At 42.5% G+C, this 13,324-nt stretch overlaps 2 protein-coding genes across 2 annotated transcripts; both read left to right on the top strand.

Moving 5' to 3' along the window:
• Positions 1–1,174: 1,174 nt before the first annotated feature.
• LOC131284597 (serine/threonine-protein kinase 3) lies at positions 1,175–6,739 on the top strand. The gene is made up of 5 exons (XM_058313463.1): positions 1,175–1,277; positions 4,218–5,026; positions 5,087–5,458; positions 5,535–6,166; positions 6,237–6,739. The coding sequence occupies exons 1-5, from the start codon at positions 1,255–1,257 to the stop codon at positions 6,405–6,407; spliced, it is 2,007 nt and encodes a 668-aa protein (XP_058169446.1). The 5' UTR covers positions 1,175–1,254; the 3' UTR covers positions 6,408–6,739.
• A 2,310-nt stretch (positions 6,740–9,049) lies between these two features.
• Positions 9,050–10,615, top strand: LOC131293454 (uncharacterized). Its single transcript, XM_058321532.1, has 2 exons — positions 9,050–9,916; positions 10,072–10,615. Exons 1-2 carry the CDS (start codon positions 9,050–9,052, stop codon positions 10,297–10,299), a joined length of 1,095 nt encoding a protein of 364 aa, XP_058177515.1. The 3' UTR covers positions 10,300–10,615.
• The last annotated feature ends 2,709 nt before the right edge of the window (positions 10,616–13,324 follow it).

Genomic DNA, 13,324 nt, shown 5'->3' on the forward strand with positions numbered 1-13,324 from the left:
GAATCGCACTTGAGGTGGAGGTGATGAAGTGAAGGAGTAGGCGTAGCGGTCAATGTGAAGAAAAGGGAACTATAATTCCAAAGAGGCGCTGCCAATATGCACAGGGTCGTTCCGCGTCTCGTGTGAGAAAAATGCACAGGCAATAAAAGTGCAACTGTTACTCGTCCGTTTCTTACTAGAATAATCCTTTGCTGCAGTGTGCGAACGTGCACACCACGGCCGGACATGCCAAGAAAATACGACGGCGATGCATCGGTTTACCTACCCTGAATGGCCGTGCGAGTGCAAAATGCGTTCACCAAAGCAGATGCAACAATATTGACCGTTTGAAAAAGAAACGAAACGATAATGTCAACGATGCAATGACGGCAGTGCACTGAAAAGAAGTGAAAGAATTTCACACAAAATTGTGGGTTTAGTTTTATGTGTCTAATTTTTAGCAACTACTTCCCAATCAACAGTGTTTCCGATTGTGCAATGCAAAAAGGCTATTAAAAAGTGCATATAAAGGATGAAAAGGTTATAATAAGCATATCATTCATACAACTAAATTACTTTACGTGTGATCTCGAAGTGCTTTACACTCAAATCGGGATGGAAAGTGTCTCGAAACTCTAAAAAATATAAAAACAGTGCAACTTTAAATACACAAGATATCGTAAACTTGTCATCACCGCCACATACGGCGGCTCTTCTTTTCCGAGCATCGTGAGACCTCTGCGCCGGAGGTACAGGCATCAATTGCAGCTGCATTTCGGTGCATTGCACACGCCATTATAGATTGTGGGGATCGCACATGGACCGCGCGTTCCTGCCCCAAAACCCTCGGACGCAAATGTTGGACGCGTGAGCTAAAAAATAAATTTCATTTCTTTCAAGTTTTTATTTTCCGTTTCCGTTAGTGCCACGGTTGCTGCGCTTGGGTTAAGTTTTACGTTTTAGATTACTTCGTTATTTCTCTTACTTTCGATCATCGTTGCTCTGATTTCGTTCTTCTGCATCGAATCCAGTTTCCCGTGCGTGTGTGCGAGTGAATTTATATTGTGGCCTTTGTTGTAGCAACATTTTCTATTTTGGGTTTTCCTACCATTTTTCCCGGCATTTACATTACGTTGCATTAGATCGTACGCGAAAACAACGCTCGCGTGCAGGCGCCCTTCGTTGCCTTAACACACGGAGTTTCTCAGGTCCTCTACAATTCGTCGCTCCAGTCGTCCAAAATAACGTGGCGACACGGGACGGCGAGTTAATCGTATGTTGGCGATGTCTTCCAAAAAGTAAGTAGACTCATTTCAATCTCAAGTAGGCTTTGCGAAGACAAAAGAATAAAATCAATGATGTGCGTAATTATTTAAAATTGAAAGTGAAATTTTAAACAAGAAGTCGCAAATTGAACAAAAGCTTTGGCTTCTGATAATTTTGTCTACCGTATCAAGCGCGGTTGTTGAAAGTTCTGAATACAGAAGCTAGGGTTGGGATCACCTAACCAAACGAGAGGCACTGATTTCCAGAGTTTTTCGTCATGACTGCATAGTACGTGCGTCCCATTACAACCTTGAAAAAGCACGCATAGCTGATGAGAATCACCTGCAGCCAAAGTGTAAAAAGGAAGTAGTCGGCCTGCTTTGCAAAAACACGCTGAACAGAATACGGTGGTTCCCGCCCAAATCGCCTCCCAAAAGGGTTGAGGGTTTGTCGCTTCGTCCCCGTGCAATGTGCTTTCAGTGGTGCGAGGGATCATAGCGACCGGCAGCCGTACTGAATGCTTGTTCAAGTCAAGAGTCTTCAACCTTCGGGGCATAATGATGTGTCGTTGTATGCCGACACGGCCTTCTTGGCTCGTTTTGGAAGCCTTTTCACCAAGAAGTTTGCTACCACAGGTTTGTGTTCCTTTTTTGTTTCTCGCAGAACTATGCGTATTACATCGCGTGAATCCACGCGGTTGCCCTGAGAAGCTCACTTAAAAATGTTCTTACGGGTGTGTTGGTCTTAGTGGATACGCTTAGCAGGCAGAACTATAACAAAAACACAGTAGAATGGACCATGCTCGTATGATATGTTTACATTTCAACCATCACGTTCGATGTCCGTGCTTGGAGCGACAGTCATGTCCTCATCTCCCACCATGCCATCTTTTATGTATTCCTTCAACATACTGCAGTACGAAAACTGCCCACACTCCATGCGTCTTCCGTGCGTGGTCTAATGGCTTTATGCTGATGTCTATGCGACTCAGAATTTTATGCTTTTTTGCTAAAATATACTTTCACACCCCAATTCAATGAAGTTATGAAAATCCGTAACTTAATTGTTATTGTACACATGCCTGTATGGTTCATTCACAAAGACAAAACCAAGCATTAACTGGCCATTGCACAAACAACCAACAGCTATGCTCAGATGTTGAGAGGAACAGGTTTTCATTCGCTTGACCCATCCATCATTGTGTGCTTCCTTGGACGCAAGAACGTTCGACATTTCCGGTGCAACATGGAAATTACTTTTATCTAACAACTTGCTAGCTACATGTTAGGTGTTACATTCCGTCACCTAACAATAGAATATATGAGTGAGTATCCCTTCAAAACTGTATTGATGATACGTTAATAGAATTTATAATCGATATATCAGGGCAAAGATCTCGTAACATAACGCCAGGTATGTTAGTTTCAGGGTCAGATAGCCTAGGAAAATCAATATTATAATTTGTTTATTCATTCGCATTTGGTTACTATTTGTTTTCAAACAAATATATTATTATTAAGCACAATTTAATGTGTATACAGTATTGAAAAAACTAGTCAAAACTCAAATGTATCCAATTAAAATTTGATACACACAAAGCGTTGTACGCTTCTACGTGGTGCTGCATATTTTGGGAAAGTTATGAAAATTTATGTTTTTTTTAATACTATTACTATTTTTTAATACTATATACTATATTTTCTTTAGTATGACCACACACTGGAACCTTTCAGACATTGTATCTTTGTTTTAAATTAATATGTTTTCAACACTTGATCAATTTTTAATATATTATTTTCCTGAAGGTAGGAGTGCTTGGCAATCAATTAACCTGTTATCCATAATTTTTCAGTTGAATGAAAAAACGCCTTGGGTTTATTGAAGTGTTGAGTTTTGATGCTTTTCATTCAAGGAGCAAACAAACAATGCCATCGCATACCACCATGTAGTTCTCTATACGAAGGTATCAAACACTCCAGTTTCGTAAGGAATCCTCCAAATGGTCTCATCATATGAAAAGAAAGCTAGCCTACTTCGGTGGTCCTTGACTTACAAAGGCTTCAGGAAACGCTTCATGACACCAATAGGCAGGGGTAGTATTGTGGGGCCATGTCCAAATGACACGACTAAATTACTCAGCACCACTATCACCTAAGCTGTGGTTAATGATGTGTTGTTTTTCTATTCATGTTACAAAAATAGCCACTAAATAATCGATAAAACCCTTCTCGAGTGGTGTACGACATGTAAAGCATGTCCTAGAATTTGGAAGGGAGGAAAGTATTGAAGAAAATTATGGGCCGTGTAGAACGTGCGTGAAAGCATGTCTTTTGTCGGCTCGAATCTTATCCTTTCGAGTGCTTATGTTTGATAACCGTTTGTTGAAAAGCTCGCCTTCCCAAACAAGTGGCCATCGAAATATGATAATAACCCGATATGTATTTGCTGTGGACCTTTTTTTTGCCGGAATGCCGTCACTAGTTTGACGATTAGTTCCAGTTCGGTAGTGCATCAGAGCGGATGTTAGCAGTGCACAAGTTTCCTGAAAGGGTTAGCGGAAAAGTAAGGTTACGGCACGACCGCGTGGTCACCCCGAGCTGGAGCTCAGGTCAGAAAAATCCTAGCTGCCGCACATCTCGTTCTGTTTGAGTCAATCAAGCGGACCACGAGTTCTTGTGTCCTGACAACGGAAGGAATTATCCCTCCCGTGGCCGGCGGGTGGACATATGGCTATTATTAGCCGGTCCTAAAGGACGAGCCCCTTCATAGGAGTTCGGACAGAGTCGGTACGCCTCTGATTACGAGTAAGGGAACAAACGTTCGACTTAGCGTAGGAGGATATACCCCGACTCGCATAGCGAAAGAAGAAGAAGAAGTTTGACGATTCTACGCATTTCCCGTAAATGACTAATTACACTATGATGGAATCTTTTTCCATTTAACTAACCGTTGAAACTCTATATCACCCACAGTGAACTGAAGAAACTCTCGGAGGAAAGCTTAACCCGCCAGCCGGATGAAGTGTTCGACATTATCTGCAAGCTCGGCGAGGGCAGCTATGGTTCGGTCTACAAGGCACTGCACAAGGAGAGCGAGCAAGTGCTGGCGATCAAGCAGGTCCCGGTCGATACGGACTTGCAGGAGATCATCAAGGAGATCTCGATCATGCAGCAGTGCGACTCACCGTACGTGGTCAAGTACTACGGCAGTTACTTTAAAAACACTGACCTCTGGATCGTGATGGAGTACTGCGGGGCCGGCAGCGTGTCCGACATCATGCGGCTGCGCAAGAAAACCCTATCTGAGGACGAGATCGCCACCATCCTGATCGACACGCTCAAGGGCTTAGAGTACCTGCATTTACGGCGCAAAATTCACCGTGACATCAAGGCGGGCAACATACTGCTCAACTCAGAGGGCCACGCGAAGTTGGCGGATTTTGGCGTTGCCGGACAACTGACTGATACGATGGCGAAGCGAAACACGGTCATTGGGACACCGTTCTGGATGGCACCGGAGGTGATCGAGGAGATCGGGTACGATTGTGTGGCGGACATTTGGTCGCTAGGCATAACGGCACTAGAGATGGCCGAGGGAAAACCACCATACGGTGATATACACCCAATGCGGGCCATCTTCATGATACCGACCAAACCACCGCCATCGTTCCGCGATCCAGACATTTGGTCACCGGAATTTATCGACTTCGTGAGTCTTTGCTTGGTGAAGAATCCTGAAGAGCGAGCCACCGCAACTGATCTCCTAACCCATGAGTTTATCCGTAAGTTATCTAGCATTTGCTTTGTATCGTATACTTCTATAGTATCTTTCTTTGCCGTAGGTAATGCCAAACCGTGTAGTATACTCAGCCAAATGATAGCGGAAGCGAAGGAAATACGGGAAAACCAAAGCTATCGGCATGCGGCCGCCATCAGCCAGGCGAACAAACAGCTACAAAACAGCAATAATAATGGCAACAACGGGCATGATGGTGACTCGGACGAAGATGATCAGGTGAACTCGCGGACGATGAAGGAGTTCCCGGCAGACTGTGGAACGCTAGTGCCGGGCCGCGGTGATGATGGTGATGGAACAATGATTGCCCACACCGACTGTGGAACGCTCGTACCGGACAATGGTACAATGGTTGAACTGCAGTCGAATCTCGGCACGATGGTGATCAACTCAGATTCCGAAGAATCAACTATGAAAAGTATGTTACTCGTCGTAAACGAGGAATGAGGGAAAATAAACGCTATTTTATTCTACACATTTATTTCACACTCTAGGACACGATACGAACCCGGACAAACCGAAATATCGCCCCCTGTTTCTGGACCACTTTGACAAAAAGGAAGCGGAAGCGAATAGCTTCGGTAATAGCAAGGTTGCGGCGGTAAATAATAATCATCTACATCATCACCACCTGCAGTCACCGTCGTCCGAGATGGGTTCGTTCGACGATGGTTCGCCATCTGGAGACGTGCTTGATGCGGACCAAACGCCCAGTGGCCCCCCTACACCGCTCGCTTCGCCTGAACAACCGATCGTATCCTCACCGCAGCAACCTCAGCCACAGGTTCAGAAGGTTCCGGTCACACAACCTGCCGGACCAGCAACGCACAGTCCCGTGACTCCCTCTGCGCCACCGCTCTCCCAAGGGTTTGACGAGCATCAACAGCTTCAGGCACAACAACAGCAACAGCAACAGCAACAGCAGCAGCAGCAGCAGCAGCAGCAGCAGCAACATCAACAACATCAACAACTACAACTACAACAACAACAACAACAACAACAATTCAACGAAGAACGACAACGATATCAATCGCACTTGCAGCTGCAGCTGAACCAAATATCTGCCGTCAGCCCTAACATGCACCAGATGCAGTTTCTTCAGCCAACCGCTGCCGAGTACGATGCGGTAAGTATCCCCAGTAGTGTTTGCAAAGCGGAAAACGATTACAATTTCATGCTCCTTTCTCTTAATGTAGCTAAAATTTCTTAACTACGAACAACTGGAGCAACGGTTGGCCAGCCTCGACAAAGAGATGGAAAAAGAGCTGGCGGAAACGAAAAAACGCTACACCACCAAACGCCAACCGATTCTGGACGCGATCGAAGCAAAGCAGCAGAAACGACAGCAAAAGCTGGAGGAGTTCTGAGGGACCATCTTCGGGGCACCCTCGTCGTTGTCGAATCGACGAGCTGTGGTTGGTATAGCATACGCAGTGCTGGCCCAACGTTCGGTGCAGTCGGCCTCGCTGCTGCACTCTGAAATGTGAAACGGAAACGCTAATCAGTTAGTGCATAGTCATATTTTAGCAACGATTTTTAATTGAAAGCCGCTTTGCCGGTGGTGCAAATGGTCCTATAATTTTTAAGAAAATGTCCCCTATCCTTCCCACTATTTCCCAACCACCTTACCGCCCCGATAGACCGCTGACGATCGATCGTCGATAAAAGTGTGTTGTTTTCTAAAGTATTTATCCGCTCTCCCTACCTATTTTTCTTTTACAATTTACGTTTAAATGCTTTTATGGAAACGGATTGGTCACAAAAAAATGAAACATTTTAACCAATCGAGATCTGAAAATTGAGTGTGTACGACGGCTATATGTTTTTAAATTAAATTAATATACACTTTTAATTACTGCCCTCTTCCGTTTCGCCCAATATTTAACAGTCTGTGAGATTAAGGAATCTTTTTATAATCGACAAGAAAACCACAAACATCAAATGTCTATGGCCGGATGTCGGGTGCCGGGTGCCGGTTGTTCGGGTTCGTCCTACGCACGTTGTCTGTTCGTCGTTGTATCACGTTTTTTGGTTCTCAGAGTATCAGAGTCCGTCCCTTGAACCCTATCTAATACCACCCGAAGAGCTTATTTCCTGCAGTAAACACTCCCTCATCCGAGTTAAAAATGGCTACGTTACGGCAAAGGTGGTTAATAATGTTTTTATCTATTCATTTTATCTTTGCAATTTTGAAGAAGCTTTTGAAGTAGACCGAGAATATCTCGGTTGGCTTGCAATCTTTCTCTCGTTTTTGTTGCAAGTAACTTCCAAATGAACCAGACAGGTGGTGTTTTGTTATCTTAACGGATTAATTGAGTAACATAGGACATGGGAGGCGAGAAACAGTGTCGAAAAAATTGCAATGAGATTACCTTTGAAAGCGAAACCTCAAACATACGAACCGACAAGATTGACAGTAGAATACAATAATCTAATGCAATAGCATTGTGAAGAAATTATATATACATATATATCAAGAGATTATAATTATTATATATAAAACAAAAAAACTAACGCATAGAGATGATAGACACACTGAACGTGGAACAGAAAATTTGGCGTGATGCTAGAAATTGAACCAGATAAATCAGGAAAAAAACGACGGGATAGCAATTCTCTTTGCCCAATGTAGTAGAACCTGTTACTTATTACATTCAAGTGCTAAACCTGAGATGCAGGCAATGTGAAAGCATAGCAATGAACACAAGTTCTAGATTTTATTCTTTAAAAAACTTTACACTTAGCGGCAAGAAACAAATGCATCGAGGCAGAATGATGACCAGAACCCAGGGCAAAAATCTGAGAATGGAACCATCTGCAAAAGGGTACAACACTTGGTTGTGCTGCTCTCGTACTAAGAGTTATGTAAAGTAGTAGGACGAACCAAATACTGGAACGGTATCTGCGTAATATTAATAATGAACAAAAAACCACACACATACACAGGATAAATAAAGTTGATCTTTAGGGTTGCCATGCATTTATATTAAACATTTTGTGAAACAATTCATTCAATCTAGTGGTTTTTCGATCACATCCGCTGCCGAGCCGCAGCTTATTTTTAAATTCAACGCTTTCTCTATATAAACCTCGCTGTACATTGCAACAACACATTTTTAAATTCTGCCGCAATTCCAAGAATAAGTGAAAGCTAGATTCTTTTTGAATTTGAACTATCTGCTTGTTCGTAGGAGTGCGAAAATTGAGTGCTGCAAAGTGGAGTTAGAGTGAAAAACACTGTTCCATGTTTTCGTAGCGTCAAAACAAATCGCTGGGAGTCGGCGACGCAAACTGGATGTGTTAGAGGTGGACTGGTGATAGGAAAATTCAATCTGTTCGGATTCGAATTCGAATCCCAATCCGTGATAAAATCCTAAAGCTATACGGGTCTTGTCGAACACTCGCGTCCGATTTGTCTTACAGTTAATTTTTTCACAGTTCAAAATGTAAATCAACAGTGAGTTAGATCGCATTTGCACCTGCGAGTTTATGTAGTTCACTTTCAGTTCGTACGGTTTTCGGCAATATAGAACAACAAATCTGAAAAATTATAAATTAACTATGCATGAAATTGATTGCTAGTGAAATCAAGCAACATGAATCGCTTTTAAAAGCAATGGCTTTTAAGTTAAACAAGCCATTAAGAAGAAGTTCCACACATTAACAACTCAGTGATGTGAGTGAAGCTCATATCAGCTTTCACTCCAGCGTAATTCTCATTTGGAAGTCCAGTGACTTCGTCATGTCGCCATGACAATTTACTATCATATATGTATTTTTTTTTATAGTTCCACGTAGTTGTCCCCAATCTGCAATGCCAAACAGTAACACAAAAAAAACAGGTCGTATAGGACTCAATCCGATAAAATCCTACAAAGGAGCGAGTTTTCCAATCTTCCGATTCCTGATTCTACCAACACTAGTTCCAGCAAAGCACCGCAAACCAGTTGCACATATAGCTGATAGAAAGAGAAAGCGCCCTTTCAGTTCCATCCATCCCACACTCGCGATGGTTGTGTTAAAAGGATTTACGTGGCAACATAGGGTTCCTTCTGGAACTCTAATACCCTACATTCTAGTTTTTTGTCAGTTATCCGTTCTCGTTGGAACACAGAACCAACCGCCGCCTCAACAGCAACATCCTCCACAACAACAGCATCCCCCACAGCAGCAGCAGCAGTTCCAACAACAGCAGCCTCCTCCACAACAACATCCATCTCAGCAGCAACAATTCCAGCAGCCGCCTCCCTCACAACAACATCCGCCTCCGCAACAGTTCCAACACCAGCAGCCGCCTCCTCAACAGTTCCAGCAGCAGCAACAGCAGCAGCATGTACCCCAACAGCAACATCCGCCACAGTTCCAGCAACAACAGCAACAGTTTCAGCAACCTCCCCCCCACAACTTAGGAGGACAACAAGCTCCTCCACCGGTGCATGCCATGCCAATCCTAGGCCAACCTCAGCTGCACGAAATTCCGGAAGCCGACAGACCATGGTACGAAACCATGCCGGCTGTTGCGATGGACTACAAGGTACACATTGAGGCTGGCAAGGAAGACTGCTACTACCAGTACGTCCAGCAGGGCAGCACGCTGTACGTAAGCTTCCACGTTATCCGGGGCGGAGACGGCATGGCCGGGTTTGCGGTGCGCAATCCGCGTGGTGAAATTGTCCATCCGTACCAGTGGCAGGCATCGAGCGACTATACGGATGGTGCAGCCATGGGAGGTTTCTACGCCGTGTGCATCGATAATCAGTTCTCGCGGTTCGCGAGCAAGCTGGTCAACCTGTACATTACCGTCATCCGGTATGAAGAGTGGGAAAAGTTCACCAAGGAAATCGAAGACCTGAACGTGAACATGAATAACTTCACGGTAAGCATTCAATGGGAGAGTGTGTTAACAACATCCCGAAACGAAAACAGGACGCACTGACGACAAGTGCCTTGATAAGAAAGTGCTCGTTGTCTGATGATAATGTTATCACGATATGTTCGTGTATCATATCTGCTTTTTCTTCCTCGCTACAGAACACCATTTCGACGGTGGAACGGAACCTCAACGCCATGTTCATGTACCAGGCACACTCTCGAAATAATGAAGCGCGCGACTACGCTCTCATTCTGGACAATAATGCATACGTGTGGAAATGGTCGATATTGCAGATTCTGGTTATCGTATTCACCACCTCGGTGCAAGTATTCTTCGTGCGAAAGCTGTTTGATATCAAAACGGGCAGTGGGAAAAGTCGAATTTAAGGAACCGGTGGAGCAATGTGATGGACCGCACAAAATTCATTCCGTCTTCGTAAGAGTTTGTTTTGCAATTGCATTCAGTTTTTTCGACGGTTGATGCTTTCTTTTTTCAAATCCTGGAACCACCCACGTTATTCCAACTGGTTCTACAACATGCGTTAATTTCTTAAATAACGAAGGTATTGCATTGCAACATATTTACGATTATTTTTCGTATTTCTCACCAGTATCAATAAAAAGAAACATAAACATAAGACTTCCATTCCCACCGTAAAAGATGGGGTACAGTCTCGACTAATTATGATGTGAAGGAAATGTATAAACAAAATAATTGAAAACGTGAAGGAAGAAAGAAATAAAATCAGAATGAAAAACGGTAACTTCAAAAAAAGCCCATCAGAAAAAAATCCTTGGATGAGGAAAAATATCCCTTGAACGAGTCGTCCAATGCGTTTACAGCACAAGGATTGAGATCATTTTACGTGCAATTCCAAAGCCCACATATAGCAATCGTGAGTCTTATAAATAAACGTCTCAGTAAAATTATACGGCAACTGCAAAACTGTATAGTATTGAAATTTCATCAAGTTATGTTTAGCATTTAAAAGGTTCGAAATGCTTCAAATTGTATTCTCTTTTTCTATTTACGTTCCTAACCAAAGGGATGTTTACATCGCCAGCTGTCATCGACAATGGAACCCACACTAGCGTAGGGGCTTAGAAAAAAAAACATTTCTTCTCCGTCATGTACTTAGTTCTTTGGAGAAAGGCACAACACCACTACCAAACTACGTAGAAATCAAAGAAAAGTTTCGTCGCAAACGGGGCGGTCATTACAGTTTCTCTGTTCCTGGTGTTCGATACTGTCCTGATGTTAGATTACCAATTTTAATATCATACGATAGCCAGAAAGGTTGGCTAGAGTGTTTTAAGACAATTTGGTCATTCGACAAGGTGGGTCGGTGCAAGTGTTACGAGCAAATAGTAGTTTGGTGATGCTTTTCCAATAAAGGGAAATGTAATGCCTCTTTGTTGGCGCAGTGGAGGAAGTGGAACTTTTCTGTATTTAGTGGACGCTGTAATGTATCGCTAGATGGCAATTGGTGATTAGTTCATTAATGGTGTTTCTATTTTCCTGCACTGGCGATTTTCATGGAAAAATACGAAGTACCTTTGGCTATTTCTCGCTGAATAAGGGTGAGTTTAGTGGAAAACCTTTGGACGTGTGTGTGTGTGTGTATGTGAGTTTGAATAATGGGAAAATCAATGCGCTGGTAACCCTACGGGCATAAATGTTATTACTAAAGCAAAATTCTACGCCACAACGGTGGCCAAACAACAATCCATTGGTTAGGGCGAAAGAAAATACTACAATAATCGGTGTTTTCAGTGTTGTGTAAAGTGTGACAAAGAGGAACTTTTCGATCGAGCGTTAAAAATCGGATAATTATTCGTATGGACTTTGCCAACCTCTTTTCTTACAGCAAGTGCTTATGAGTACGTAGGTGTATGCGTGGTGGAACAGCATTGTCCTACTTCCCATTTTCTTGTATATGTCAGTCTTATAACTTTTGACTTAAAAATTATTACTTGCCATATAAACTGAAAACAAATTTGTTTTAGTTCTGCAAATCACAGCAAATAGCTACGTCTTGTCATAAAACATTTGTTTGCAGTCTGAGTCATAAAATTTACGCAGGGAAAATGAGGAAAAAAAACTTGTTCCGACGAAAACTTCTGGTGAGTGTGTGTATGTTTGCGCAGTCCTTCTATTATGAAAAGCTATTAGCTAAACGTACAACCAACTATCATCGCATCTGCTAAAGGGTGTCGACAAAGTTTTGAACAAGCATATTGGTTGAGAATGGTTGTTTATTTTTGGTTTTAGTATCAATGTATCTAAAATAAAAAGCAAATGAAGAAAACCCAATAGTTATGAATAAGTAGGAAACAAAGAAACAGACTACGGAACGGAAGTGTGCGTATGAACGCATCTGTCTGCAGTTGTATGCGTGTGTTTGGAGTTGACAGAATATCCTTTTTTGTAGAAATTAATGGTTGTGTTGTCATTCGCTTTCTGCTCGGTGTCCTGAAAAACCTTTTCGTGGATCAATACGATGCGCACAGCCGTGTATGTGTGTGTGTTTCTTTGTGCGTGTGTGAGTGGTTGCACGGGTCATTGAGAAAAATATGTAAAACGTAAACAAAAACATCATACAAATCTAAGACGCACAACATAACATTTTTGGTTACGTGTAGAAGCAGATTATTTTGATCTGGGCCGAACGGTCGTATTTAGTGCATACCCAATACAGGGAAGGTTATCATTAATACAGCGAATAATGTGGAATATATTTTCTTTAAAAACCCGCCAAAAAAAATTTCCAAGTTATGTAGAATTCGCAGAAAATAATATAATCCCTTCACCACAAAGGAATGGTAACAACTGTGCAGCGACATCTATACGTGTCGCTTTTTGTATTTGAGTACAAGCATGTCAATGAGAATCTGACAGTTTCTTATGTCCCGTTATGTATTGACCGTCCATACGGCTATATAAGGTCATGGGGTGAGGATAATAACATAATTTACTGAGTACGGTTCAGAAAAGAAATTCAAAAACAAAACCAAATCAATTTGGCAGTAAGAGTCTAGAAATTGAAAAAAACACATTACTAAATACAAGATTTGGCAGCTCAACTCTACATAAATTACATCCCGTTGATACATTTTGGAAGTAATACAAATGAATGCTGGAAAGAAGAAAATATATTTTCGAATCCGATTGTGATCACTTCTACAGATGCATGTTGCAGTCGTGTTTGTCATTGCAAGGAATCAGCTGGTGGAATACCACTTTGTACAGAGCAGTAAAGTATGCTGACTTTGTCATATTTTTGCTTCTTTCTCCCTCTCTCGAAAATTATCGCTTTCTCGGCTATCTACTTGTAGAGGTCCCATCTCGCTCTCTTTCTGTTTTTCTTTGGCACAAAAAACATATGCAGCATATCTTATGATGTGAAATCAC

Source organism: Anopheles ziemanni, chromosome 2 (assembly GCF_943734765.1).
Source record: "Anopheles ziemanni chromosome 2, idAnoZiCoDA_A2_x.2, whole genome shotgun sequence".
NCBI classification, from domain to species: Eukaryota; Metazoa; Arthropoda; class Insecta; order Diptera; family Culicidae; genus Anopheles; species Anopheles ziemanni.